Source organism: Erinaceus europaeus, chromosome 2, assembly GCF_950295315.1.
Source record: "Erinaceus europaeus chromosome 2, mEriEur2.1, whole genome shotgun sequence".
NCBI classification, from domain to species: Eukaryota; Metazoa; Chordata; class Mammalia; order Eulipotyphla; family Erinaceidae; genus Erinaceus; species Erinaceus europaeus.
The window spans coordinates 86,674,073-86,702,064 of record NC_080163.1 but is presented as its reverse complement, the minus strand read 5'-3'; the positions used below and the strand labels follow the sequence as shown (position 1 = coordinate 86,702,064).

At 36.6% G+C, this 27,992-nt stretch overlaps 1 protein-coding gene across 6 annotated transcripts in view; it reads right to left on the bottom strand.

The window, feature by feature from the left end:
- The window catches only part of FAT1 (FAT atypical cadherin 1), a 135,654-nt gene that overhangs the window by 62,555 nt on the left and 45,107 nt on the right, over positions 1-27,992 (bottom strand). For all 6 annotated transcript variants that reach the window (XR_009547664.1, XR_009547665.1, XM_060183644.1 and 3 more), the window contains exon 3: positions 12,973-13,287. Coding sequence is in view for 4 of the 6 variants with exons in the window: in XM_060183644.1 (XP_060039627.1) it covers positions 12,973-13,287 (315 nt within the window). In the remaining 2 variants the exon portion in view is untranslated. The remainder of the gene's footprint in view (positions 1-12,972; positions 13,288-27,992) is intronic.

The window sequence follows — 27,992 nt, the reverse complement described above, 5'->3', positions numbered from 1 at the left end:
TTCTTTTTACAGCATTTTATTCTTGGAAATCTTTTGTAGAATAAGGTCACCTCCCACTCCCCAAAAGATAAGTTAAGGGCTAGAGAGTCAACACAATGGTTATGCAAATAACTTTCTTCCCTGAGGCTCAATGGTCCTCAAATTCCAGCACCACCATAAACCTGAGATGAGCAGTGCTCTGGTCTCAATGTCTGTATCTTTCTCTAGAAGAAGGAGGAGGAGGAAAAAGGAGAAGGAAGAGGAGGGGGAGGAGAAGGAGAAGATGAAGGTGAAGAAGGAGGGAAGAGAAGGAGGAGGAGGGAGAACTTAAATCCTGTGGCTGGTGACATATTTAGGGGGAAAATATCACTTAAGATACAAACATATCAAGATGCAATCACTCCTCATTCATTATCCATGAGTTCTAAATTACAAAGTTTTTTTTCTTTTTTTTTTTTTCCAAATAAGGCCCAAGAGAGGAGCCCCTTTTACTACAGAAAACAAAACCTAACCAACTCCTTTCTCTTTCTTAAAGAGTTTCTTGGGGGCAGGGCGGTAGCACCGTGGGCTAAGCGCACATGGCGCAAAGCACAAGAACCGGTTCGAGCCCTGGATTCCCCCACCTGGAGGGGGGTCACTTCACAGGCGGTTGAAGTAAGTCTGCAGGTGTCTATCTTTCTCTCCACCTCTCTGTGTTCCACTCCTCTCGATTTCTCTCTATCCTATCTAACAATAACAGCAATAACAACAATAACAATAACAACAACAACGATAAACAAACCAGGGCAACAAAGGGGGAAAATAGCCTTCAGGAGCAGTGGATTCATGGTGCAGGCACTGAGCCCCAGCAATAACCCTGGAGGCAAAAAGAAAAAAGTTTCTTTAGAAACTGACATGGGCCTCAAGGTACAATGAAATTTAATCATAAATTTCTTCTCAGCATCAGATGAAGTGCTGAATGGGCAGAGCGGGAGAACTTGCATAAGTGATGTATCTGGGTTCAAACTCGGCATTGCACATGGCAGAATGAGTGGTGATCTGTTCTATCTTTGTCATTAAATAAATATTTTTAATAAATGTTTTCAAGCAAATTCTACCAAATAAACTACTCTCTAGTTAGAAACACTTGACTGTTTGCCCTGCATTTCCAAAATCACTCTATTTTCACAATAGCTTTTTGCTTACGTAGAGGCAGAGAAAAGTACAGTGAAATTAACATAAATTAAATATCTGTGTGTGTGTAGCCAGAAGTTAAGTAAGTATTTTAGAACTTTATAGCTATGTATTTCAAACCTGACTAAGTTTTCTAAAAAATCCCCATGGTATCCTAATGAAATATATCTGCTTTGAGTTTCTTTAATTTACCAAAGAACTACAAGGTTTATTCAAACATGCAGAAAATAAAGGCAGCATTATAAATGGTGATTCTTCTAATATTAAAATAAAATTACTACAATAAGCAAAAGCAAGGTGAGACAGGGGAAGCAGAGACAAAACTGCTGTTCCATCCATGAAGCACATGACTGCTCTTCTGAATATACTTTTCCATGGGACAGTCTATGCTAAATATGGACCCAAGCAATTTTAGTAAAATGAAAAAGTCAGTAACTTCGATTAACACAACTTGAGGACCATATGTAAAGAACAGTGACCTGACCAAGAACAGCATTTTTCTGTTCAAACTTTTCATAGCCCTCTTCTAAAAGGTAAAATGGAAATATAAATGTCACTTGCTGTCAGTCAACTGGAAAATAACACCAGGCAAGAAACACTTCCTCAATATCATGCTTTGTTCTATGACAGATACAATAAAAGGTGACAGGAGGACCCTGGTCCTCAAAGACTGAAGCAGCATTGGTCCTCACCAAACACAGGTTAAGAGTATGCACACTGAAAAGGCGAAGTTGACTAATAAAGATAGGCAGGGAGGATGGGCACTGCTATCCTTGGACCCCATTCTAAAAATATAGATTGCCTTATAGGCCAAGGGCGAATGTTCAATTTTTCCTTGAGTTATCACTCAACATGCATCCCCTTGGAGCTTTAGACTATGAGCTCAGAGACACTCTGCAGAATTGCTCTGGCTTTATTTAGGTGGTGTGCTAAGGCTGCATTTAACTACAGTCTGTCTAGAGTTCTTTTGGCAGCTGTGGCCATCTGAGCAGCTATTGTTTGTCACCGCAGTCCTGGTGCCTGCAGGATTAGGCGTAGAGCCAAAAATGGAATTCTATTCATAGAGTGTCAAGGCTGGAAAAGAGCTAAGAACTACTCATTTTCAACTTTCTGAATCCCACAGAAAACCATAATAAAACAAATCAAATGACCAGTCTAAAGTCACACAAGTTATAACTGAGCAGGAATTCACACTCTTAAAATCTGCAGATTTTAACTCTATTTTACCACCTGTTTCTTGCTACAAATTCATAGTATTAGAACATAACATAAAATAAAATAAGATCAAAATTAAAATGTCTGGGAATAGACTTTGGCTTGCCTATAAATGTCAGGTACAGGGAAGAAACCCAACCCATTTAAAAAGCTTAATGCTATGTTGACATAAAAAAAAACTAATCTCACCTAGGCACTTAAATATAGAATCAGAAATATATTTTGAGAAAAGGCATTCAACAAAACATAAAAACATACCACACCACTTAACAGAACTTATGCCAAGGATTCAAGGTTAAAGAGTGAAGTTCAAGGGGCCATGTGGTGGCTCACCAGACTGAGCGCACATGTTACAATGCACAAAAACCTGCAGTGGGAAGGCTTTTGTGAGTGGTGAAAGTTGTGTTGCTGGTGTCTCAGTCTCTCTCCATCTCTACCACCACCTTCCCTCTCGATTTCTGGCTGTCTCTATCACATAAATAAATAAAGATTTTTAAAAAATTTTAAGTGAACTTCACGATGTTACGAGGGGAACTAGATTATCATTTCAATGTGTGCAAATGTGGGACTGAATAAAATTGTGTTCATTTCAGATCTAAGGATAAGACATCTTAGCTAAGTCACCAAAATAAAAAGTAAACATGAGGAATAAGTTAAGAAAAATCTACATTCCTCCTTACAAGTAGTCCACATATCTTGGTAAAAAAAATAAATACTATAAATAATGTAATTTGTTGTTGTTGTTTTTTCTCTTCCTTAATGAATTCCTGTCATTGAAAAGGGACTAGCCCTCCACTTCCTTCCTTTATGGTTATCAAATGTTACCGGAAACGTTTGGAAGCTGTTGGCAGCTAAAGTTACTTCCTATTGCACTTTGTTCAGTCACTGTTCCAGCCACAATAAAAAAAGTTTAACTAAAAAAAAGAAAGTCCCTGTAATACGATATCCTTGACTAGAACAAGCATCCAGTACACCTATTATTACAGAGTCTTATGACTTCCCCATGCTCTAAAGATTACTACTTATAAACTATGTGTGATGTAAACACATGTATGTATTTATATGATATGCAAACATCAATCCTACCAAACCTAAATGCAATCAAGCAATATTTCTTGTCTCAAGTTATCCTGCATGTAATATCAAACAAAAAAATATGTTACTGTATGAAGTTCTTTCTATAAAACATATGAAACTATAATTTCATTCTATGTGCAAGAATAACTCAACCTAGAACAAAGAAATAAAAAGCAAATGATAAAGATTTTATAAGTATAGTGTGAGTTGGAATTTAAAAATACTTTTAGTAGGATATACCAGCCAAAAGAAGTGAAACACTCAAAACTTGAATATATTTACTCTTCTGAAACAAGAGCAGAAAGGAGAAACACAGAGTAGAACTTGGACTGGGTTTGGTGTATTGCACCAAAGTAAAGGACTCTTGGAGGTGGGGGTGCCTTTCAAGTCCTGGTGCATGATAGTGACAGTGGAAGAAGCCCAAAAGGCTAGGGGTGAGAGTGTTTTGTAGAAAACTAAGAAGCTGCACACATATACCAACAACTATATTTACTGTAAACCATTAATCACCCCCCATAAAAATGATCTGTCATCAACTATAATAATTAACCTTATCTGTAATTTTAACCTATTTAGCTACTGTTCTCTAAAGAATAGGAAAAGCACAACACAGATCTTTTTTTAAAGTAGTCACTGCTTAAACAAAGAGAAAACTTTTTCAGTTTCAACTTCAGAGACATTAAGCTATGCCCCTCAGAAGTAAACCAACATCTTCACTAGCACAATGAGCAGACAAATCAGTATGTCAGGTGTTAGGAAACTTAAAGCCTACTGGTTTTTATATGGCTTATAAGATAAGAATGGATTTTACTTTATTAAAAGTTTGGAGAAAAGTCAAAAGAAAAAAATTTTAACATATGAAGAGTTCATGAAATTCAAATTTCAAAGTACAAAAATAAAGTTTTATTGGAACACAGCCATGCTGGTTCATTTCCATCCTGTCTATAGCTTCTTAGACTGCAGAGTTGAGGAGCTGTGACAGAGACCTTATGGCTTACAACCTAAAATACTTTCTATCTTGCCTTTTACAGAAAAAGTGTAATGCCCCTGTAATACATGGTTAATAAAACTATGCTTATGCATGCAGATGTTATTTAAAAACTGTAGGTTTTATTAGTCTGAAGATGTCACTAACTAAAAAGGAACATTATCACATTATCTAAAACATGAATTTTTTAATACAAACAATAGAGAATGCACAGAAAATTTGGCTCCAAAACCTGATTACATCCCAAACCCAACAGCGCAGTGTGTGAATCAGTGTGGCAGTGTACACAGAGAAAACAGTTATGAAATTCATGTCTTTCTGGTTCTGACCTGAATGGCCTTAAACACTTTTAAAGTCTCATATAATTGTTTGTAAAATGGGAAAAATGCAAATAGAATGTACAATACCTCTTTGAATTTATTAGTCTCCCTCTATCCATATTATAGAGTTCTTGGAAAAGTACCTAAAGTTGACTACAACATATAAATAACAAAGAACATCATAGGCTATATGTGCCACTGGCCCTCAGACCCTCAAGATTACTCATGAGATTTTTGCTTCAGCACAATCAAAATGTAAAGCCAAGAGAAGTTTAACAAGAGAACAAGTGGTACAAGAAAGATCAGAGAATGAGGAAGCAAAAGGAAAGCCAAGGCTTGCTGGTTAATCTTTGGCTATCTCGAGTTCAACGCTCAAAGGTTAAAAGGCATGGGACAGTCTGATCAGTCTGATATCAGCACCAAGAGGGGGAAAAAAAAAAAAAAAAGAATGAGCAGGATTTAAGATTTGAACAGTGCAATGTGTTCCAGATCTAATAATGAAAAGATTTCATTAGGATGGCTACTATCCAAAGTAAATGAAAGATTAACTTTACAGAATTGATGGGGGGGGGGGGAGAATAAGCTGCAAAAGCCTCAAAATTGTATTAAATTCTTTGAAATTTCAAGTGGTTTGAAGTACAATTAATGAAAATGCCCAAGTCAGAATCTAAGACGCATATACAGACATACAGAAACCATACACACATAAACTTTCAAAACACTTCCCCTTTAAATAATATAGATTCTGATGAATCCATTTTTAATGAAAAATTAACATTCTTACTTAATAAGTACATTAATGAAGTAAAGGAAATAGCATTAACACACTTATTATTGCAAAACTGGTGAGTCAAAAAAATAAGCATTGAAAAGTACATAGACTCACATTTGCAAATGCATCTATGAATATATATAGTAATTTGGTAACTCTACCAATAACTAAATAATATTTTTCTAAAGCATGACACCTAACACACTTAATGGGGAAGTCCAAGGTATTGTGTACAGTATGCTAACATGTGTGTAAAGAGGTGGGGTAAAAAAGTACCACATAATCTTGCTTGCTTGTATGAGAGTAGAAGAAACTGTCAAGATCTTGCTTCACAATATTTCTTAATGTAGGTTTTCTTATGCAGATAGGATATGGCCAACAAATCAGCTGGTTGCCAATAAAAAGACAGCTAAGTGTGATTTTTCCCCCCAATAGGAGAAGTATTATATACCATGTCAAATAGGATCTACTTGGGAGGAAAGGGGAGCAAAGAGAAAGCATACAACAATTTTCACTCTGGTTTCTGTGGAAAATGCAAAGCAAAACTTTAGCTTATGCAGGTTTAAGACTGGCCTGTTTGAATTATTTAAGTGGACTCTGGAACACAGGGTCTGTCCAAGTTGTATAGAACCTAACACTCTGGGATGACATGGGGAAGAGACAAGAGGCAATTCCAAGTATGGTGGGGGGAAGGTTATAGATTAATTAGCGTGAATATGAAAGTTCATGTGTTATGTTTAAGAACTGATTTGTCTTTTGAGGTAAGGCTTTGCCCAGAGAGGACATAGACACCAAAACACCAAAAGCCCAGAAATAAAAAAATATATATAATACATTAAGTAAACTGAGTGGTCCAAGGAATTGGAGAAAACCAAAGTTTCTTTATATTTGTTTTCCTTTGGTTGAAAGCAAGGGTCTCAATCACAAATGATCTCACCTACCCAGGTCACTTTTATTTTCATTCAGATAGAGACAAAGACAAAGACTAACAAATGTACCTTACACAAAAACTTCATTAACTATCTTTCTAGACTTTCACAATTCTGCACTTTGTAAAAATATTACTCATTTTTTACCAAGTATTTGTAACAAGAAGTATGTTACACACACACACACACACACACACACATTTACCTTGCACTCTTCATAATGAATGGTAAAGAAAACGAAGCAAAATTTTGAAGATTACCATTCTAGGCATCACAATACAGTGATAAAATTTTGTAGATGAAAGTATGCAGTGATCTGTATTTCTACAAACTCTAGAAGACACAGAAAATATTGCTATTTTTATATTTAAATTATAAATTCTTTTTTTTAATACTCCTTAAAAGGCAAGAAGAAGGAAAAAAAAACACCACCTTGGTTAAGAAGATTCATGATATTTACAAAATGTGGCGTTCATATACATACAGTTACAGTACTACTAAAATTAAGCTTTCTTAAAAATAGGAGTAGCTGAACTTCCATTCCTACTTAAGGGATCAGAGCATTTAAGGTAAGAGTCATTGACAAAATTCTTGAAAATGCAAACTAATGTAGAAAGCATATAAGTAGGTGAGACTTGGGCTTAGAGGGCAAGAGAATGGGAGGAAGGGAATTCAAAGAGGGGAACTTTTGAGAGACGGATATGTGCTGCTTGATTCTGGTGATAGTCTCATAATGTTTAGCTATATCAAAACTTATCAAATTGCTGACTCTAAACATATTCACAACGTCAGTATACTTTGATAAAGCTTTACAAAAACAGCAATACTTCATGTTCAAAACTTGGATATTGTCAAACATATAGGTCAGAGAATAAAACTCTGGTCTCTTCTAAGGCTTTTGCATGCTTAAAAGTTAATAGCTCAAACAATATGACAATTATGAACTACATATCACTTCTCAGAAGTTCAAATTGATAACAACTACTACAAAAGACACTTGACAAGGGAGGTTTCAGTTTCCTGAGGTTACTTGTGGATAAACAAACCTGTGAAGCTCACACTGGCCTCTATTGTTCCGGAAATCCCTTACTCTCTGTCCTTGACATACCAGGAACAAAATTGTGATGCTTTTGTTTAGAGGAGCTGGGGCCCTCCAGGCTCAAACAATCTAATATCATTATGTTCTTGTCTTTCCTTCCACCTTGAGCAAATGCACAGCTGACTTTAAAAGAAGCAAATATACTTTAAACTGATACTGGACACAGTAAAAAAAAAACAAAACAAAACAAAACAAAAACAAAAAAAACCAACCTGATAAAATTTAGAACTCCAACAAAAATGTGTGTATCAGAACAGGAAAATGGATAAAGTTTCTTTCGCATGCACATTCTGAAAAAGGAAACATGATACCATCTTACTTGCAAACAAGATAAATATTAAGAACCAACCCTCTAGGATGCAGAAAGACATTTTCTGGCATAATCAAGTCAAAGAACTATAACTGGAAGATGAAAAGACATTCAGAAATCATCACTCAAAATTGTTGAGAACCCCAAACTCAGATAATCAAATCTAACCCTAAAATTTCTGTTTGTTAATAATTAATAATAATAATAATTCTTGTGGAGTAGGGAGGTGGTTCAGCAGGTAAAGAAAGGACTTATATGCAATGTGGTTAGATCCCTGGCATAATCCTAGAGCTGTGCACTGATAGCTCACTTTCTCCACCACTCTCCCTTTGCTTACTTCCATCTCTCTTAAAATAAATCTTTACAATATACATTTTTGTGTGTCTTTCTAGTAACAAAAGGAGACAAACTGTGGATATGCTTTTCTCTTCTCTACAATTAAAGGGGTCATCTGGTTTAAGGGTATACAAAATTCGCCAGGGGGACTCCACTCTCAGAAACATGATTTTTATTTGAACCCTTTAATCTTTATTCTGTTATTTAAAGTTTCCCATTGGTGTAGCCATTCTATATATACTTCTAGCTTCACCTCTTAGCTGCTAACAGCTCACTTTCAAACATCCCCTACTTCACCTCTTCTTCATTCAGACACTTTTACAACCTTCAAAATCAGTCACTAATTTTTCTAAGGGGACTCATCCTACTAATTACACACACCACATTCTGTTACCCACTGCTTCCAGGTGTTACTATTGCCCGTGACACATAAGCTCATGCACCACCTGTTTCTCTGTTATTTCACCTAAGTATTCACAAACTTCCATAAGCATTTCTTGTATACAGAGCAAAAGAAGAAAAAAAGATTTGCATGGCAATAAATTCAGACTTAGACATTTTCAAAATCAACACATGACCCTCATTTTATCTTTACCACTGAAGGGCAAGTAAATAATTTTTACTTCATCGAATGTGTTTATAACTACTACAGGAAATGTGAAAAGTATCAATCTACTAACATCTTTGTTATGTGATTGTCCAGTTTAACATATGTTAGTGGGGAGGATTGGTGGCATCTTTTTTTGAATGCTTCCTAGCGCTCTGTAATAAGGATTTATGTGTCTTCACAAGCAGTTAACAATGCTCACTACTAATCACAGAATATAAGAACCTGGAAATCTGTCTTCCTCAAGATCCCAGAGGTGAAGTGAAGCCTTATTACTACCCAGATCTCTTCATTTCCAACTCAATGAATTTTCTCACTCAGCCATTAATTATTAGGTAACATGATTTAGGGTCTCCAGGTGGTGTTATGCCTCAGTAAATCATGGGAACTTCTTCTACCAAACTGTCTTTCATCAGTTTTTACAATCTGGCCCTCTAGTAGTACTAAGCTACCTATTAAAAGTAAATCTGCCTTTACAGTTTTAAAAAAGATTATGGACACTAAAGATTATGCTCACATTTTCTGAATGTGGGAATAGAATCATACAGAGATAGACCTAGTGAAACTATATTTATTATTGATATATTCCTTAATAATACTCCATGATAGGATATTTCTTTATCTTTAGAAAATTTCAAGTAATTTACAGAATAATCACATCTTTTTTTAACAGCCAAAAAGCATATCCTGTTTATAATATACATTTCAATGTATAAAGATAGTTATTCTCCACTGTTATTTGCTTTTAGATTTGGATCATTAAAAAAAAAAAAAAAAAACTATCTGTAATCCATATGAATTTATAGGTCCCTATGCTTCTTACTCCCATTTTGGGAGCTAGTTCTGTACTCCCAAAGGGGATTTATTCTCCCTGAAGATAAGGCAGAGTTACTACAATCATTCCTTCCTAGTAGCTGTCAGAATAAGATGTAAAAAGCCATGACAATGTGATACAAATCACATTCTGCAAGACATAACAACACAGTAGTGCAATCACTTGAGGCACCAAGGATAACCAAGGATCAGGGGTCCCCACAACAGCCCAAACCTATATGACTTCCTCATCCTACTTCTTTTCAAATATGCACTAGGCCTCAATCTATATTTTTATTTAAATATTCAAAAGAATATTTGCTTGCTTGCTCCTCATAGGAAACTTAGTCTAATCTAACCAAGATAGAAGACTTAAGAAAAATGAAAATATTTTAAAGTCCACTCACTGAGCTATTTCAAAACAAGGGTGTACAGTGTTCCCAAATTATCATCTCAAGGTTTTAATTCTAGATTTCTGTTTCAAGGTCTATAACTCTCAAGGTCTGTCACTCTTGTGCTCCCCAGTAGCTATCTGACTCCAAAATTCTCTTTTGTAATTTTTGTAAATTTCTAATCTTCTTGCATATTTGACAGTATATTCTGATTTTTAGCTTTAAGTTATAATTTATTTTATTTCAGGAAGGCTAAACTTAGTAATCACTTGTAAAGGAAAAAATAACATAAAACCAAATTCTTAACAGTCCTTTGAGTCAAATATAGATTCCTGTTTTTACTCTTGTATCATCTCTTAACTTGAATCCCTTTTCTTGAGTTAATTGTCCTGTACCTTAGCCCTAATGCCTCCAAAAGAAAATGGGGGAAAAAAAAAAAAACACCTTGAATCTCATTTTTTTCGTAGATAATTAAATTCCCCAAAAACATCCAGTCTTTTTGGACTTTTTTTTTTTTTTTTTTTAACCAGAGCACTGCTCAGCTCTGGTTTATGGTGTTTATGGTGGTGCAGAGGCTTGAACCTGGGACTTCAGAGTCTCGGGCATGAAAGTGTGTTTGCATAACCATTACGCTATCTACCCCTGCCCACATCCAGTCTTTTTAATAATCACTTCCTATCCAAACTCCACTGCTATTCACCATCAGAAGAACATATCAGAATTTGGCCAAAGAGTTATACAGCATAATTACCTCAAAGAGCAGGTAACTACAATAAATTTAAGATCAATCTTAAGTCTATGTTAAAAATCAAGAGAGTTTGGGGATGTATAGCTGATGAGAAAGGGTGTGTATCTGAACGAATGAAAATAGACACACACACACACACACACACACACACACCAGTTCAAGGTCTAGCACCACATGAGGAGTTACTGTGCTATGGTGTCTCCATTTCTACCACTCTATTTGAATGAAATAGTATCTCAGGTGAAATCAAATATGTGGGGTCCTGGCACCACAATAAAATAAAATGAACAAGAAGAAAGTGATAACCTATATAATGGGTTAAAAAAAAAAAAAGAGGTTTAGATACTAGCATGTTAGCATACATTTTAAAGAAACTAAATGTTAAACATGATCACTATAAAGTATCTACCCAGGTGTCCAACAACAGATGAGTGGCTGAGCAAGTTGTGGTATATATACACAATGGAATACTACTCAGCTGTAAAAAATGGTGACTTCACCATTTTCAGTCGATCTTGGATGGACCTTGAAAAAATGATGTTGAGTGAAATAAGTCAGAAACAGAAGGATGAATATGGAATGATCTCACTCTCAGGCCGAAGTTGAAAAACAAGATTAGAAAAGAAAACACAAGTCGAACCTGAAATGGAATTGGAGTATTACACCAAAGTAAAAGACTCTGGGGTGGGTGGGTGGGGAGAATACAGGTGCATGAAAGATGATGAATGACATAGTGGGGGTTGTATTGTTAAATGGGAATCTGGGGAATGTTATGCATGTACAAACTACTGTATTTACTGTTGAATGTAAAGCATTAATTCCCCAATGAAGAAATAAATTATTTAAAAAAAAAGTATCTAGTTATTTTGACATATGCTAAACTCAAATATCATTCCACATAAGAATTGCTTTCCTGTATTACCAGCAATGAAGCAGATCTGCAGGTGTCTATCTTTCTCTTTCCCCCTCCCCTCTCAATTTTCCTGTCCTGTCAAATAAAATAGGAAAAAAAACAGAATGGGGGGCTACTGAATTGGCAGCTGGTAGCAGTAGATTTGTAGTGCTGACAACCCTGGTGGCAATGGAAGGGAGGGAGGGAGGGAGTAAAAGAGGGAAGGAAGGGAGGGAGGGAGAAAAAGGGAAAAAGAATTGCTTTCCTTACAGTTCCACAAAGGTTTTTCTATTATGAGAACACCCCATAGTAAGTTTTCATTGTATAAATAATAGCTAACTTTATACAATATAAAATGATAGCTTCTTTGAACTTCTTTTTGGTGAAACAACATTAAAAGAACAAGTAAGAAAGAAAAAAGTAGATTAGTTATCAAATATAAAAGAGTAAAAATCAGACTTCTATATGAATTCTGGAAAAGAATTTGGAGTCAGAGTCAAAGAGTTAGCTGCTTAGAACTGAGATCAGACACAGAGATGGCAAAGTAACTGTCCCTCAGTTTGATAACTATCCATATTTAATCCGGATCCCTTACAACTTAATACTCTCTAAGGAAAAATTCTAAAACACTATTTGAAAAAAAAGATACTATGAACTGCCAAGTAAACTCTTTCACTATAGTCTTTATAAAAATCTTACTCGATAATCTCATCATACAAAGAACTTAAGAAACAAGGACAGAAAAGAAAGACACAAAGTAAAAGCTGGGCAGGATTTGGTGTGCTACAACAAAGCAAAGGACTCTGGGGAAAGGAGGGAAGGGATGGGCTGGGGGAAGGCTTTGCAGCCCTGACCCATGACAGTGGAAAAGGACCTAAGTTAAAGGTGAGAATATTTTGCAAATATCTATCTTGGGCAGTTGAGAATTGTAGCCAGGTGCCATCAATTAGAGTAAACCCTTAATTCCCCCACTAAAATAAAAACTTAAAAAAAAAAGGAAAAAAAACTGATTCTTACAATTTCCTGGATTAGGAGAGTATAAGAAAGAACATTCCTGGGAGTCGCAAAGCACAAGGACCGGCTTAAGGATCCTGGTTTGAGCTCCCGCCTCCCTACCTGCAGGGGAGTCACTGTACATGCGGTGAAGCAGGTCTGAAGGTGTCTATCTTTCTCTCCCTCCTTCTGTCTTCCCTATCTCTCTCCATTTCTCTCTGTCCTATCCAACAATGACAACAACAATAAAAAACGAGCACAACAAAAGGGAAAAATAAATTAATATTAAAAAAAAGAAAGAACATTCCATTACCATCACTGACACATACCTGTTTTGGGGTGCACAGTGAAGAACCCTTGTGGATTTCCACTTGTAATTTTGTATGTTAACTTGTCGTTAGAACTAGAGTCTGGATCAAATGCTTCTATTTGAACCACAGATACATCCTTGGGAGAATTTTCTATAATTTCTGGATAGTAAACAGGCTCTGAAGTCTGTGGTGCATTGTCATTGACATCTTCGATCTCTATGTAGACTTCGATAAATGAGGAAAGAGGAACAACAGCCTGATCAGTTGCATAGACTGTTAGCCAGTAACGGGAGGTTGATTCACGGTCCAGTCGATCTGAAGTCTCAATGACACCTAGAGAGAAAGAAGAAAAGTACCATGAAGCAGGATGTCAACAAGTACAACTGTGACTTTGAGAAAGCTGCAACCTAAATCTCACAATTCTGAGGAGTTACAAAGGGGTTGTGTCACAGCTCATTGGTCTTAAGCAAATGACCACATTTCTGTGTCTCCTTTCTTTCCTATAAAATGTGTAGCATGTTCCTTTGAGGTTAATTAAATAAATACCTACTTATTAAATACTTACCTATATTAGAATCAGATGTTGAACACTATGTTTTAGTTTATTTAGGGCTCAAAACAAAAACAAACAAAAAACAGGAGAACACTGAGAGATCACTGATTGGTCCAAAGAAAAAACTCATGAAGTTTGTTGGCAAAACCAGAGCTGCAGACTCAAGGGAGTCTAGAACCCCTAGTCTCACACTACATTCATTTCACCCCTAGGAGCAAGAGTAACACAGACAACTTACTGTGGTTTGGTATACATAATGAGTTTTTACAGTGACCACAAAAAACACAGAGTATAAATTTCCAAAGCCCAGACTGTTTTATTGCTCAGGTCCGTTGTGCACTGAATCCTTCAATTTCTTTTAATCACCTTAAGCAAAAGGACAAGACAACTGGTATTGTAAATTTATAAATTATCCAACTACAGGGAATCAGGCAATAGTGCAGCAGGTTAAGTGCAGGTGGTGTGAAGCACAAGGACCTGTGTAAGGATCCTGGTTTGAGCCCCTGGCTCCCCACCTGCAGGGGAGTCGCTTCACAAGCGGTGAAACTATCTTTCTCTTCCCCCCTCTATCTTCCTCTCCACTCTCCATTTCTCTCAGTCCTATCCAACAATGACAAGAACAGTAACAACAATAACTACAACAATAAAACAACAAGGGAAACAAAAGGGGATAAAAAAAATTATACAACTATATACTAAACTCTAAAAAGGCAGAGGCCACCACCCTCCTTCAAAACTAGAATACTCAGCACCTTACCCAAAGCCCATCAACATTATATGAAATGGGTGAACAAAGACACACAAAAAATTTATTTGCATCTGGTGCAGGAAAGTCCTCAACTGAGACCCAAACAGGGCACATTATTTTTATTAAGGCAACTAGTAAAAGATGAAATTACATAATTACAAAGAAGAAGAAGTACTTTTTATGTTTTGGCCCAGTAATCGAAACCAGTTAAAAAACTTTACTTAATCCCAGGATTAAATCTCTCAGGATTAGCAGTGGAAATATTCATTTCTCATTGGCAAATCTCTTCTTTCTATTAAGTGGTATAATCCAGTCTTTTGGCATTCTCAAAAATAAACCATTACATTTTTCCCCTCGTGGATTATTCATTCTGAACTAATGTTACTTTCAAGGCTGGGGTTGGGTGGTGGGTGGTGGCACACCTGGTTGAGTGCACATGCCACTTTTAAAAAATATTTTATTCATTTTTATATTTATTTTATTTATTCCCTTTTGTTGCCCTTGTTGTTTTATTGTTGTAGTTATTATTGTTGTTGTCATTGTTGGATAGGACAGAGAGAAATGGAGAGAGGAGGGGAAGACAGAGAGGAGGAGAGAAAGATAGACACCTGCAGACCTGCTTCACCACCTGTGAAGCGACTCCCCTGCAGGTGGGGAGCCGGGGTTCGAACCGGGATCCTTATGCCGGTCCTTGTGTTTTGCGCCACCTGCGCTTAACCCGCTGTGCTACAGCCCAACTCCCCAAATGCCACTTTTAAGGCTTAACATTTTGGTCAAGGTTGGGCTTAAGTTTCCTACTTAACGAAGAACACTATGAAAAAAAATGTATCATTTTATCAATTTAATATATGCCCAGAATAAAACTGTACTGATCCTAAATATATTTCTTGTAAATTTAAATGTTGGCTTATTTTATATTAGTATCAGATGAAATAATTTATTTTAAATGTTAGATACCTGGGAGTTGGGTGGTAGTGCAGCGGGTTAAGCACAGGTGGTGCAAAGCACAAGGACTGGCGTAAGGATCCTGGTTTGAGATCCCAGCTCCCCGCCTGCAAGGGAGTCGCTTCACAAGCGGTGAAGCAGGTCTACAGGTGTCTTTCTTTCTCTCCCCCTGTCTTCTCCTCCTCTATCCATTTCTCTCTGTCCTATCCAACAATAGCGACAGCAATGACAACAACAATAATAATAACAACAATGATAAAAACAAGGGTAACAAAAAGGAAAATAGTGTTTTAAAAAGGTATTATTGACTACTGTGTCATTTATGCTTAGCAAACCTTCAATACGGTTCTAACATGCTCTTATAAATATGGCACAAAACGCGAGAACTTTTAAATAAAAAGGAGCTAACTGGTCTCCCTATTCAGAAAAGACAACTGTCAAATAAACTCAAACGGGTTTTCCTTTGTCTCGGGTCCAAACAGTCTCTTCATACTCAATCCATTCACTAACTTCCCGAAATAGATTTCCATCTGCTTTTAGCCTGAAGGAGGAGTGCCCTTAGTAACTAAAGAAAAAACAATCTTTTCACATCTATCTTTCTCATCATTTCTATCAGCTAACACAAAGGTTGTTAGGGAGTAACAATAAGTGTTCTCTATCTACTAAGATTACATATTTAAAAATGAATGTACATATGCTTCTCTTCTGTTCTGCCATTTCATTAAAATGTAACATAATTGACTTGATAGGTGAGGTATTATTAGAAAATTTCAAGATGACAGGTACGTGGTGCTTGTATTCACCTCTTTCCAGTTCTAATCCTCACTTTGCTGTCTACATTTTTATTGTGCCCCTCTAAATGTGATTCTTAGGCATTTAATAACAATTATAGAACAGATTTGCTCAGTGTTTACTATTTGCCAGGTACTCATTGCCTTATCTTATTTAATCTCTATAACTATCCTGCTTATCTTTGTGGTGTTAGTATCTCCTATCCTAAGTGAAAACCTTAGGTTAAGTGACACTAAGAACTCTCCCCCGGGTTATTGCAAAAGGCAGAGCTAGAGTCCAAATAAGTTTAAGGGATGCAGATATCATGAATCGCTGGCTTTGGTGCCAAAGGGGGGGGGGGGGATCATTTCTGCAGTTAGTATGACAATTACAGAATAAACACAATTTTATATGAAACCCGAAAGAGAGAAAGCAAGCCTCACATTTCTCCCACTTTAGTTTTTACTTGACAGTATTCAGGAGTATATTAAAAGATCATTCACATAAATAGCTTTCTTTAGTCACAGGGGAAAAGGGAAAATATGCAAATATATTATAAAGTTTAAAGTACAGACAAAAACAAAACAACTAATTTATTTTCCAGCAAGTTCTACTTTTAGTCTTGTCTGTAAATGTCCAAACTTAAATGTAGAATTATGGGATGCCTTCTGCCAGGAATTATTTTTTTAATTATTTTTTTAATATTTATTTTTTTACTATTTATTTATTAATTTTCCCTTTTTGTTGCCTTTGTCTTTTATTGTTGTAGTTATTATTGTTGTTGTTATTGATGTCTTTGTTGTTGGATAGGACAGAGAGAAATGGAGAGAGGAGGGGAAGACAAAGGCGGAGAGAAAGACGCCTGCAGACCTGCTTCACCGCCTGTGAAGCAACTCCCCTGCAGGTGAGGAGCCCAGGGCTTGAATGGGATCCTTAAGCTGGTCCTTGTGCTTTGTGCCACCTCACAACTCCCTAAATGGCCTCTTTCTTCCAGTCACCTGGCAACACAACCTCTTTCTTAGATTCCAAATTCCAAGTAATATTCAGACGTTACAAAGAATATAAGTGAAATTGTCTAGTGGTTCTACCCAAATTGTAAGAAATGTAGATCTGGGTGTTTCTCTCCTCACCTCTCCTGGGTCAACTACTAGGAATACCAAAGGAGACCACCTGGGACCGCAACAAGACAGGACTAGAACGACTTCAGGAGCCCATCAAATCACTGGTGAGTGCGAATACATGTGGCTCATGGACAGAGAAGAGCCTAGGGAGAGATTAACTGGCTGGTAACAGTCCAGCAGTTTACCAGTTGAGGCACCACCTCCAGTCTGTTTCACCTACAAAAAGACGACTGAAGGGAGGAGAGAACTCCCCTAAGACTCACCAAATATATCTGTGAGTCTCCACTGCTACTGCCCTCAGAAGCTAGAGCAACAGCAGGGAGGCCCTGTGCTGACACCTAGGGACAGAGACCTAACCAGGAAACTCAGGAGAAGATATATACCTTGGGGGCCTAGTAATGGGGCTGTGAGTCTCTTTGCATAACTACTGGATTATCTCTGCCCCACCCTGCTTTACCTCATGGTCCTCAGTCAGTGTGACTAAGCTAAGAAGCTTACTTATAGTTTAAAAGTCCTCAGGCTCCAATAGCCTACTGGAAGCCATCTAAGTACATCAAACATCTACTGAAAGAGCTACAGCAATATATTAACAGCAAAACAGTCATAGTAGGGGACTTCAACACCCCACTCTCTCAACTTGACAGATCATCCAGGCAGAAAATCAATAAAGACATGAGGGAGCTAAATGAGATAGATTTACTAGAACTATTAATATTTTCAGAGTCATTCATTCCAAGAAACTGGAATACTCAAATCCACATGGGTCATTCTCAAGGATAAACCATATGTTAGACCACAGAGTCAGCATCAGCAAATTGAAGAGCATTGAAATCATCCCAAGCATCTTCTCAGACCACAGTGGAATTAAACTAACACTTAACAATCAACAAAAGATTAGTAAGAGTCCCAAAATTTGGAAGTTCGACAGTACACTATTTAACAACTACTGGGTCCAAGAGGAAATAAAGGAAGAAATCAAAATGTTTTGAAAGTTCAATGAAAATGAAGACACAGGACAAATTTGTGACACAGCTAAGGCAGTACTGAAAGGAAAGTTCATAGCCTTAGAAATGAATTCTACAAAACCTTCAAAGAACTTATACCGTTACTATTAAAGGTCTTCCAGAAGATTGAAGACACTGGAATACTCCCTGCCAGCTTCTATGAAGCCAGCACCACTTTGATACCAAAAGCAGACAGGGACACAACCAAAAAAAAAAAAAAAAAAAAAAAACTACATATCAATATTTCTGATGAACATAGATGCTAAAATATTGAACAAAATTCTAGCCAGCGGGATACAGCAGTATAAAGATTGTTCATCATGACCAAGTGAGGTTTATCCCAGGCATGCAAGGTTGGTTTAACAAATGTAAATCAATCAACGTGATCCACCACATCAACAAAAAGCAAAACCAAAAACCGCTTGGTCATATCAATAGATGCAGAGAGAACTTTGACAAAATACAACATCCCTTTATGATCAAAACACTACAAAAAATAGGAATAGATGGAAAATTCCTCAAGATAATGGAGTCTATATATAGCAAACCTACAGCCAACATCATACTTAATGGTGAAAAACTGGAAGCATTTCCCCTCAGATGAGGTACTAAACAGAGATGCCCACTATGACCATTACTATTCAACATAGTGTTGGAAGTTCTTGCCATAGCAATCAGGCAGGAGCAAGGAATTAAAGGCATATAGATTGGAAGAGAAGAAGTCAAACTCTTCCTATTTGCAGATGACATGATAGTATACATAGAAAAACCTAAGGAATCCATCAAGAAGCTTTTGGAAATCATCAGACAACACAGTAAGGTGTCAAGCTACAAAGTTAACATATAAAAGTCAGTGGCATTCCTCTATGCAAACTCTAAGTTAGAAGAAGTTGAAATCCAGAAATCAATTCCTTTTACTATAGAAACAAAAACAGTAAAATATCTCGAATAAACCTAACCAAAGAAGTGAAAGACTTGTATACTGAAAATTATGGGTCACTACTCAAGGAAACTGAAAAAGACACAAAGAAGTGGAAAGATATCCCATGTTCATGGATTGGAAGAATTAACATCGTCAAAATGAATATACTCCTCAGAGCCATCTACAAATTTAATGCTATCCCCCATCAAGATCCCAAGCACTTTTTTTAGGAGAATAGAACAAATGCTACAAATGTTTATCTGGAACCAGAAAAGACCTAGAATTGCCAAAACAATCTTAAGAAGGAACAAAACTGGAGGCATCACACTCCCAGATCTCAAATTTTATTATAGGGCTGTTGTCATCAAAACTGCTTGGTACTGGAACATGAATAGACACACTGACCAGTGTAATAGAATTGAGAGCCCGGAAGTAAGACCCCAGACCTATGGACATTTAATCTTTGACAAAAGTGCCCAGACTATTCAATGGGGAAAGCAGAGTCTTTTCAACAAGTGGTGTTGGAAAAAGTGGGTTGAAACATGCAGAAGAATGAAACTGAATCACTATATTTCACCAAATACAAAAGTAAATTCCAAGTGGATCAAGGACTTGGATGTTAGACCACAAACTATCAAATGCTTAAAAAAATATATTGGCAAAACTCTTTTCCCCATAAATTTTAAAGACATCTTCAATGAAACAAATCCAATTATAAAGAAGACTAAGGCAAGCATAAACCTATGGGACTACATCAAATTAAAAAGCTTCTGCACAGCAAAAGAAACCACTACCCAAACCAAGGGACTCCTCACAGAATTGAAGAAGATCTTTACATGCCATACATCAAACAAGAGGCTAATAACCAGAATATATATAAAGAGCTTGCCAAACTCAGCAAAGAAAATAACCCCATCCAAAAATGGGGGGGGGGGGGGGAGATGGACAGAATATTTACCACAGAAGAGATCCAAAAGGCCGAGAAACACATGAAAAAAATGCTTCAAGTCTTTGATTGTCAGAGAAAAGCAAATAAAAACAACAATGAGATACCACTTTACTCCTGTGAGAATGTCATACATCAGAAAAGCAAATGCTGGAGAGGTTGTGGGGTCAAAGGAACCCTCATGCACTGCTGGTGGGAATGTAAATTGGTCCAACCTCTGTGGAGAACAGTCTGGAGAACTCTCAGAAGGCTAGAAATGGACCTACCCTATGATCCTGCAATTCCTCTCCTGGGGATATATCCTAAGGAACCCAACACACCCATCCAAAAAGGTCTGTGTACACATATGTTCTTAGCAGCACAATTTGTAATAGCCAAAACCTGGAAGCAACCCAGGTGTCCGACAACAGATGAGTGGCTGAGCAAGTTGTGGTATATATAAACAATGGAATACTACTCAGCTATAAAAAATGGTGACTTCACCTTTTTCAGCCGATCTTGGATGGACCTTGAAAAATTCATGCTAAGTGAAATAAGTCAGAAACAGAAGGATGAATATGGGATGATCTCACTCTCAGGCAGAAGTTGAAAAACAAGATCAGAAGAGAAATCAGAAGAAGACCTGAACTGGAGTTGGTACACCAAAGTAAAAGACTTGGAGTGGGTGGGGGCGGGGGTGGGGGAATACAGGTCCTGGAAAAGGATGACAGAGGACTTAGTGGGGGTTATATTGTTATGTGGAAAACTGAGAAATGTTATGCATATACAAACTATTATATGTACTGTGAACTGTAAAGCAAAAATAAGCAAACAAACAAAAAAGAATGGGCAGAGTAATCTGGGAGGTCCAAGAAGGATGACAGAGGATCTAGTGGGGTTGTATTTCTATATGAAAACCTGAGAAATGTTATGTATGTACAAGCTATTATATTTACTGTCAAATGTAAAATATTAATTCCGCAATAAACAAAATTTTAAAAAGATGCTAAAAAAAGAAAGAAATGTAGATCTGTATTAGTGATTAAAACATTAAGTGTGTGAGATACTGAGATGTTCATGAAGCATGAATCATGAACCATAATGATTGTTAAATTATCTATGTTCTGATGTTGTTTATCACATCTTTATAAAGATACCAGTAAATTTATTTTTTAATCTTTATTTATTATTGGTTAGAAAGAGAAATTGACAGGAGAGGGAGAGATGGAGAGGGAAAGAGAGAGAGAGAGACATCTACAGCCCTGCTTTACCATTTATGAAGCCTCCCTCTTACAGGTGGGTACCAGGAGCTTAAACCCAGGTCCTTGTGCACTGTAATGTGTGTGTTTAACCAAGTTGTGCCACAATGTGCCCCCCCGCAAATTTATTTACTAGTACAAAGACAACTATAAAGTGAATTTTCAACTACCAGAGAAAAGGCATACTAAGTAATTTCTAACCAACACGTGACTTCTACTGACTGTATTTCAATTATTTAGTAATATAAGTATTTACCCTGTTAAAGATTTCACTGGTTGCTTTATATGTATTAAAACATTTAAGAAACACAGAAACTATGCTTTTTATATTATTCTAGCTTTGCAAATGAGGAAACAGAAACTTGGAAGAACATGTTTTCCTGTTTTCTACTTTGGTAGCATATAAATAATAAAATTAACTATAAAAAAGAGAAAGAAAACAAAAAGTTATAGTAAGTATCCTCTGAGTTTCAGAACAGTTAAGACTATTGTCAATAGCTCAGTGGTAGAACTGGTATCTGAAGCAGACTGTCCGATTTCAGAACTCCAACTATTCCTCACCAGGCTACACAGTCATCATATCAGAACTGTCATTACAAACTCTACAACCTGTGTACTATATAGCTGGGGAGAGGGAGAGATGCAGGGTCATTACTATGATGAGATGCTACATATAATTTTCAACCATGAAATAAGAGTTCCCCTCAGAGAATAATAAGAATAACCAAATAAGGAGAGAAGATTTCAAGGACTGTGGTCACAGGTTTCGGATCTAATGCTCAAATACTATTCTTAATTTCACATACACATTAAACAGGTAAGAAAAGGTTGTGTGCATGTGTGTGTACCTTGTGCCTGCTCACTTACAAAACACACACTCTGACTTCCTGTTAGATTTGTAAAGAGAGAAAGTATTGCATTTAGCTTTCCACCTGAAGTCTAGAAAAAACAGACCATAGCGAAGAGACAGAACCCATACAATCTGAGAAGGAAGACTAGTAGTAAATCTAGTCTTGACCACATCAAAATCAACTATTGGTTCTAATTCATATCTTAATGCTTTTCAGTCACCAAGTTTCAGATGCTATATGATGCCAACCTGACTTCCCTGGGCAGAGGACCCCACCAATGTGTCCCAGAACCCCACCTCCCCATATTCCTGCCCCACTAGGGAAAGAGACAGACTGGGAGTATGGATCGACCTGCTAATGCCCATGTAGAGAAGCAATTACAGAAACCAGACCTTCCACCTTCTGAACCCCATAATGATCCTGGGTCCATGCTCCCAGAGGGATAAAGAATAGGAAAGCTTTGGGGGGGGGGGAGATAGGATATAGAGTTTTGGAGGTGGGAACTGTGTGTAATTATATCCCTCTTATCCTATGGTCTTGTCAATATTTCCATTTTATGATTATTTTTTTAAAAAAAAAAAGAAAGTGAAGGCAGAACTGTTGAAAAAATGGATATATATATATATACAATATTACCTTTTTTTAAACTTTATTTATTTGTTATTGGATACAGAGAAATTGAGAGAGAAGGGGGAGATAGAGAGGAAGAGAGACAGAGAGACACCTGCAGACCTGCTTCACCACCTGTGAAGAGACTCCCCTGCAGGTGGGGAGCCAGGGGCTTGAACCAGTCCTTGCACTTTGCGCCACATGCGCTTAACCCGCTGCACTACTGCCCTACTCCCTATATATAATATTCCTGTGGGAGTCGGGCGGTAGTAGCACAGCAGGTTAAGCGCAGGTGGCGCAAAGCACAAGGACCAGCCTGAGGATTCTGGTTCGAGCCGCTGGCTCCCCACTTCACAGAAGGTGAAGCAGGTCTGCAGGTGTCTGTCTTTTCTCCCCCCTCTGTCTTCCCCTCCTCTCTCCATTTCTCTCTGTCCTATCCAACAACGATGGCATCAACAACAATAATAACTACAACAATAAAACAAGGGCAATAAAAGGGAATAAATAAATAGAATTTAAATATATATATTTAATTAATATATATATTTCTGTATTGAAGTCATTGGGAGAACTACTGCAGTTTCCAGTGGAGGGGATAGGGACACAGAACTCTGGTGCTGGGAAGCATATGGAATTATACCCCTATTATCTTACAATTTGGTAAATCAATCTTTGAAAATCATTAGGAAAAAGATTCTTGGTCATTAAGTGTTGGTATCTTCTAATTCTGCTTTTAAAAACCCCTTCTGTTTCATTTGGTTTAAATCCCCCCTGCTTAACACTGCATTCTATTTACATAACCGCTGCCATCTATTTACATAAATCACTTTTACATTTACATAAAGCATCACCTTCCCTCCAGGGCATTGGTGGTTTAGTGGTAGAATTCTCACCTGCTCCACCCCCTCTCCTTGTCACACCCTGATCCTCTCCTTGTCACACCCTGATTTTCACCAGTCACTTTTCTCTCCACCCTCTCTGCGTCACATCCTGTTCACACCCTGCTTGGGAAGTATATATAAAGACAACATTGTTCGTTTTAGTTAGTTGTTAGTTTAGTCTAGCTTGGTATAGATTGCGCTGCGTCCTGCATGAATAAAGAGATACTGCGTACAGCTCAACCATGAGTCCCTGGTCGTCTGTTACCCGCCCGTGAAGCCAGCCTGGCGAAAACGACAATTAAGAGTGAATAAAACTACTATACTCATTCTAAAAACATGGTCTTCTCTCAATTCAGGGTTACCTACCAACCACTTGTCATTACTTTTGTGCATTATAAATTTACTTCAACAAAACTCTAGTTTTAAAGATGCTTCCTACCCACAATAGTCCCACTGAAGTTTCTGACATAACCATACATATATCTGTGACAAAATCTTCCTTGATGGCTAGCCTCCTTTCTTTATCTTCCCATCGTCTCTGTCATTTCTGTTCCTATTTCTTTATATCCTTGTTCACTTTTTAAGATAGCAAAAAGAGTACACAACTGGATATGTATGCCCAGGCTATGAAAGAGGGGGGAAGTAATAACCCAGGCCTGCAACAGAATATATATATATATATATATATATATATATATATGTGTGTGTGTGTGTGTGTGTGTGTGTGTGTGTGTGTGTGTGTGTGTGTGTGTGTATATATATATATATATATATATATATATATATATATTTTACAGAAGATATGTAACACCCAACAATGTTTTTAGGAACCATTATTTTGCTTTAATGAAAATTACAGAATAAATATACTTTGACCTCAGGAACACAAGGAAGACATTTTCAGGACAAGCTGTTAATGAGCTGAAATATCTGAGAGAAGCCGGAAATGTGTAGCTAGTAAGGAAAACTATTTATCATTCCAAACATACTCTCTAGGATTTCAAATCCACCACCAGATGTCACTATGGAAACTGATTTTAAGTTTGTACACAGTGGGAAAACTAAACAGAATTGTTAAAATATATTGACCAATGGGGCTGAAAGTATATTTCAGAGCAAAATACCCTTCTAGAAAGATTCATTAATATTCACAGATTCAATTAAACATGTATGAAGTTGTCTTCCTATCGACTATAATTCAGTAAGTCGTAAGGCATAATATATGTTGCTTGGGCAAATGGACCAAAAGTAAATAAAGGCTTCCAAGAATAATCCCCATTACCCACCCCTGATGGTAAATGGTTTCATTAACCTAAATGATGTGTATGTAAAGGAAAGTCCTGTGTGCCTTTCAAGTGACGCAGGTGGAGCAAGATACTTTCAACATAGTAATTTTTAAGAGTAAGAAAAAAGTCTACATTACTAACTTCAAAGCTTTCCACAAACCTTACTATTTCAGATTCTTCAGTTACTCCAACTCAAAAATATCTATAATTAGCAGAGACATGGCAACATAAATATCAACATACAAGTTCAACTCTCTTTTCTGATATTTGCATAGCATATAACATGTTTTAAAAGAACTTTTTGAAACTATGTTTAGAAAATGATTATGTGGAGTTTCTTTAGTCTGTGACATGAAATATAATTTTTTATATTTTCCCTGAGGGCAAGAAAGAACTGGGCATATCTTTCCTCTAATTTCATAGTCTCATCAAGAACAGGTTAACTGCAGAAGTGTTTCTCCAAATGCAGAAACAATATTCACTTAAAGATAGCAAAGATAATTTCTCCATAAGTATTGCTTCTGAAACAAATTTATAAAATGTCATCTTTTTCTGTTGTTAACTGATGTGCTTTTACCTCAATAGCTATCAATAGATATCCTAATATTTACATAAAATATCTATGTCAAAACTAAATATTTAAATAGTAGATTAATTGTATATCTCTTCATATTTAAATTATAAATTTACTACACAATAAAAATGTCAATACTTTGTTTTGCCCTGATATAAACAAACTTAAATTTTATACTTTTCCTTTATGTATATATGGTATTATTACTGACTGTTGTTAGTAATTAGAAAACATCTTGAAATGTAATCTTGTTTACTTGTTTATTTTGTAGTGAACAGTTTTCTGCAAAAAAAAAAAATTCTAATAATTTTAATAAAGAATAAGGGAACACATAAATAAAATATCCCAGGTTTCTGGGGGGAAAAATTTAAGCCAAAATAATGAGTCAACTTTAAGAAGCATCCTTCATGGACCAAGCAAACTTGATAGAATGGATATATATATCTATATCTATTGTCTATATCTATTGTCTATTGTCTATATCTATATCTACTGTTACAGGTCAACAGATACCTTTCTAACCTCTCTCAACAAAATTCAGTAAATCATGTTATAAAATTGGTAAACACTGAATGACAATGTTTGTGGTAATGACAAGCTCATGGCAGGTCAAAAATTACTAAGCACTTCTTATGCATTAGCTCATTTAATCTTTACAGAAACCCTTGATGTTCAGCAGAAATGTTGCACTAGCAACTGCTTCATCTTATCCCAAAAACCACACATTCATCCAGATGACTATGGCTTGAAGTTGAGGTAACAGCTAAATTCAATTGCTAGATCAAAACCTAAATGATCAGTGGTCATCTGCAGGGTGTGTGAATCAGGTGACTCAATTATATGGCTGACCACAGGTGGATCATGGTTGTGACATGTATCCTAAACAGTGAACATCCTCATTTTTAAAGATTTACACTTTAAAGAAACAAAGTCCAGAATTTGACCCCTGGCACTACATATGCTAGAGTCCTGCTCTGGCTACTCTGAAGATAAGTATAAAAATAAAACAAAATATAATGTACAGAACAAAATTCAAAACAAATTTAAGAACCAGTAGTCCTGGGAACCGGGTGGTAGCGGAGGAGGTTATGTGCACAGGGTGTGAAGCACAAGGACCAGTATAAAGATCCTGGTTCAGCTCCCGGCTCCCCACCTGCAGGGTGGGAGGGGGGGGATGTCACAAAGCAGGTGTCCCCCTCTCTATTCCCTTCCTTTATAGATTTCTCTCTGTCCTATCCAACAACAACAGCAATGGCAACAACAACAATAACAAGGGCAACAGAAGGAGAAAATGGCCTCCAGAAGCAGTGGATTCCTAGTGCAGGCACTGAGCCCCAGGATAGCCCTGGAGGCAGGGGGAAAAAACAGTAGTCCTTTAAAAGCTTTTGTTAGTATAGCCTTGTTTTATATTACCTTTGTATCTTAGATGCTTCCATCTCCAATTCTCTCAGCTTTACTTAATCTGAGTTCTATAAGACAGACAGTCTGAATGTTTCAACAACTAAATATTTGTATGTGAAACTACTTACAAAGTTCTAGGTCTACAAAATTCTGTAAGTATACTGCCTAGAGTTAGGTCATAAGTTAATGATTAAAGGAAAAGCCCTGAGTGTAGATCAGATTTTTTTCCTTCATTATTTAGATTGTCTATTTAAATCATCTTAATTAAAATGTATACCTACCAAGTCTTTCAATTAAAAGGGTTGCAGTGATTTTAAAATTAGCTGAGGAAGCTTTTTTACTTTCAAACTCACGAAAACATATTCATTAAATTCCTAATCAGATTTTAAGCATCATGTTTCAAGTTCAGGGATTTCTTTAGCTTAGCAAAAAATCATTCCCACGGCAAGCTCTGCTAAACCGTGTTTTCATGCTTGGTTGAGAAATGATTTCAAGTTCTGACTTCCATGTCAAAATCATTAATATTGTTAATGAGGGTTTTCATGGATAAGCTCTCTTAAAGAGGATCATTGGATATCTGAAGTATCATCTGAACATGTATTTGTATAAAACTACGTATACAAAATAGCCTCAAGGAATATTAAAATACATGTCAAAGGCAATGCTTCTACTAGTTTGTTCTATATTTTAGAAGCTATACTACCTTAATGTTTACTACTTTGCCCACCTTACACTTGATGCACACGCAGCAAATGTTTTATATGTGGTACACATCTTAAGTTTTTAAGTTCAATGGTCTTTTCTCAGTTTTCATATGTGGATAGAGATTCTGCAATTAAAAATACCTCACTGCTCAAAATATAAGCAATTTGCTCATTATGATAATATTAATAAAGAATTTTCTTCTCAATCAATCATCTGAATACTTACACTTAATTTTTAAGGAAATACTTTAAGTGATTCAATTAGTTGCAAAGAACAAAAACTTGGTTGCCTAATTACAGAACTCAAACTAATAATTACCAGTGTGTTTCTTTCTCCTCATTGTTCCTATTCAGGTGGGGTGGCAGAGCTATCATTCAACAAGAATGTCTGTCTGATCCTCAAGCCCTAGATTTTTCCCGGCATGTGTAGGTGATCTTCATAAATCCTACACTGTTAATGGGGGGGAAAGTGTTTAACAGAATT